The 3,660-nt window shown below is 41.8% G+C and overlaps 1 protein-coding gene across 1 annotated transcript in view; it reads left to right on the top strand.

Annotated features, from left to right (window-relative positions):
* The first annotated feature begins 524 nt into the window (after positions 1-524).
* The window catches only part of nhlh2 (nescient helix loop helix 2), a 3,636-nt gene continuing 500 nt past the window's right edge, over positions 525-3,660 (top strand). The window contains exons 1-2 of the mRNA XM_079336385.1: positions 525-1,078; positions 1,867-3,660. The exon at positions 1,867-3,660 is cut by the window's right edge and continues 500 nt beyond it. Of these exons, the coding sequence (XP_079192511.1) occupies positions 1,907-2,278 (372 nt within the window). The 5' untranslated portion in view covers positions 525-1,078; positions 1,867-1,906 and the 3' untranslated portion in view covers positions 2,279-3,660. The remainder of the gene's footprint in view (positions 1,079-1,866) is intronic.

Raw genomic sequence — 3,660 nt, forward strand, 5'->3', positions numbered from 1 at the left:
TAAAAACACATGACATTTAAGAATGAACCTGTGACTTTAAAGCTTGTCTGATTCTTCCTGAAGCCCCCCTCTGCTGTCCTGCCCCCTTATACCTGCAGACACAGAGACACTTCATAGTTTTAATTATTGCACTGATTGCACGTGCACAAACTCACAACACGGGACGCGCCTGTTTATTCTTCCATCTTTCATCATGCACACATCTCTGCCTTCCCTTTGCCCACTGGAGTCCCACGGGAGCAAGAGCGCTTGAGGGCTGAGGGGCGTGGAGAGAGAGAGAGAGAGAGAGAGAGAGAGAGAGAGAGAGGAGGTGTGTGTGTGTGTGTGTGTGTGTGTGTGTGTGTGTGTGTGTGTGTGTGTGAGAGAGAGAGAGAGAGAGGAGGTGTGTGTGTGTGTGTGTGCGTGTGTGTGTGAGAGAGAGAGAGAGAGGGAGAGGGAGAGGGAGAGGGGGCGGCGTTAGACAATACCATTCCTCAAATATATTCCATCCCCTCCGTCCCTGAAGTGAGCCTTTATTAGTGAGGATCGTTTGGATCTTATCTCGCATATGACACTCGGTGGAAGAAAGAGAAGAGGAAGAAGAAAAAGAGGGGAAGGGGGATTATCCGTGAACTGCCTTCCGATCCGGTGACTCCTCACGCGGGGGAGACCTCGCTTATCTCACCCTCTTTATCCCCATCTTCCACAGGCGGATGGACGAGTAGCCCCGGCTGCACTTTCTCCACAACCTGCACATCGTTTCTATTGTCTCTCCATCGCTGGGATCACGCGTGGGGCTGTCCGATCCTTATCGAATCTTTCTTTTTAATCGACTAATCATCTCCAAGACTTTCGACTCCACTGTTTCTGATAACCTGCACACATATTTCTTGGCTTGACGTTTGACCTCTCGAGGTTCTCATGTTGCAAGTAAGCAGCTGCAAAAGTAAAACTATTTTTTGAATATATATTTTTTTGTCCCTCGACCTGATGTTTGTTTTTTTTCCCCCGACGGATTATGAGTTAATTTGGAGTTAAGGCGTTTTTTTTTAAATTGGTTTGAAGATTTTTTTTTGGTGCCTCAAAACTCCTTTTCAAGGTGAGTGTCAAAAGTGGGGAAAATATGCACAAAAAAAGTTCATTTGCAAATTTGTTGTTGTTTTTACAAATGCGCCTACGATTTATGCGCCTACAGGACCAACAAAACAGGGGATTTATTTGATGTTTTTTTAGTCTATGTGTTACTTTTCCCGTCTTAAAAATCACAGTAGCTTCGCTAGTTTCATGTCCAGCAGATGTCAACATTATTTCTTCCCGTCTTCTGCCTCCATGCTGTCAAGTCACTCCGGCCTCAGCCAAGCAGATGTGTTCATCACACTGTGACAGATGGCCAATTCTGATTATGTTAATTCACTAAACAAAAAACAGTTCCTTCAAAACGGGATTTTTTTTTTGTAATATCAAATAAAATCAAATATTTGATTATAAAAAACAAAGAAGAGGACACTTTAGAATTGGTTTTGCTGTATGTGTTTGGCTCTTTTAAGGCCTTAAGGGTTGAATAAATGAACCATTACACGAGTTTTTCGAGGCATTCATTATTTATGGACTTTAATGTTATTATGCAACGACTGTTTTGATTTTATAGGGGGCCCCGGCACCCAAACAAGCAGTGGGGGGTTCTCAAAATGGGGGCCTCAGGGTTGTTTTGAAAATGAAAAACAATTCTTCTTCTTAGATGTTTTATTTTGAGGTATGAGAACATATATGTTTTTGTTTAGAACATGATACATCTGTATTATAAGAGAGAATGACAGCAGTTGACTTTATGCTTTTATAGAATATTCAATATTATTGTTTTAATTGCTGTTTTTTTCCACATTACAGTTTCCTAAGAAGGAGTGAGCGCCAATAACCGAGAATAAAGATGATGCTGAGCCCGGACCAAGCTGAGGCCGACCTCTCCTGGACTCAGTCCGACCCGGAATCTTTGCTGAACGGCCTCAAGTCAGCCGGCTGCGGCTCGGACGAGCCGACGGATGGCGAGGAAAGGGCAAAATGTCGATCAGACCAGCCCCTGAGCCGGGAGGAGAAGAGGAGGAGGAGGAGGGCCACGGCCAAGTATCGCTCTGCCCACGCCACCAGAGAGAGGATCCGGGTGGAGGCGTTCAACGTGGCCTTCGCGGAGCTGAGGAAATTATTGCCCACGTTGCCCCCGGACAAGAAACTCTCCAAGATCGAGATCCTCAGACTGGCTATATGCTACATCTCCTATCTCAATCATGTGTTGGATGTCTAGAAGTGGACTCCCCCCACACACACACACCAGCACACACACACAAACACACAAACAATGAGACTGAAATGTTGGGTTGGTAAATTGGACCCAAGCATGATGCTGAGGGGTCAATTCAGTATGGCAAGGTTGGCATAAGGATGGTTGATGTGTTAGGGAGATTTACAATATTTTTTAAAAACAGTTCATGGCCGAGATGTTGTGCAAACAGTCCCAATAATTTAAATTTACGAGGAAAAAAAGATGAACCAGTCACATTTTTTTCTTCCTTCAAGATTAATATTACATTTAATTGAGGCAAGAAAAATATCATTTAATGGTTGATTTGTGTCTCTCGAGCCACATTCAGGTACAAACCTGTTGTTTGACGATTTATCGGCTCATATATTGATCCAACACCTGTGACACGACGAGCTCCGTTCATTATAGGAAAAAAAATCCAAAAAGGAAACACCCATTCAACCCCTTAAGTTGCAAATCCCCTCTTGCCCCGGATAATGGGAGATCGCCATACATCATGCATCATGCTGTGACTGACTTGACCCTCATCCTAGCACGATGTCCAGCGCTGGTTCGAAAGATGGCAGTGATTGAAAAGTTTTTTTTTCCGAGTGATAATTCTCAGTCCGGACCGCTCACTGAACTAAAGCATCAAGCGCCGAGTCGTTTGAGCTGTTAGATGCAATAATGAGAAGAACAATTCTTTTCTGATATACAGTGGGAGGAGGATGAGCTTTCACACCCAGCAGTGATGATGGGACCAAATCTGGAAATCTTCACTCTATAATGAATGGCATTCCGACTTAGTGTCATTAATATTAAAGTACAAAAAAAAAAAAAAAAAAAAAAACCTCCTCCACTCACTGTATCGATTTGATGTCTAATAAAACAAACACTGGGGCATGTTTGTGTCGGATATGAAAGGATGTAAACGAAATAGCTGCTTTAGATCTAGTTTTAGATGATGTTTTCCGTAAAGGAAGAAAAAAAAGATTCAATGCGTAAGTGCCACTTATGACATATAAAATTGTGACCTTAATCATTTTTTTTAAAGTGTATGGAATTATTTATTTAATTGTGTTAATATTTAAGGCTTATTTATTTATGTTGATATCATAGGCTGGCGTCTTTTTGTATAAATGTATATTGTTTGTTGCTTCTATATTTTAGACTGTGAAATTGAACTTGGAAAGTGATGGTGTTCTACTCTTACAATGGCACTTTCTTTTAACCCATAACATAACTGATTCGTTTGATGTATGTTTGATGTTTGTCATTATCTTATTTTGGTTTAAATGTCACGTCTATTGTCTATCAATAGCAACGATAAGCACTTCAAGACGGGGTTGAATGGCCCCATAGATGTTTATTTCCCTAAATTGTTG

Source organism: Symphodus melops, assembly GCF_947650265.1.
Source record: "Symphodus melops genome assembly, chromosome: 23".
NCBI classification, from domain to species: Eukaryota; Metazoa; Chordata; class Actinopteri; order Labriformes; family Labridae; genus Symphodus; species Symphodus melops.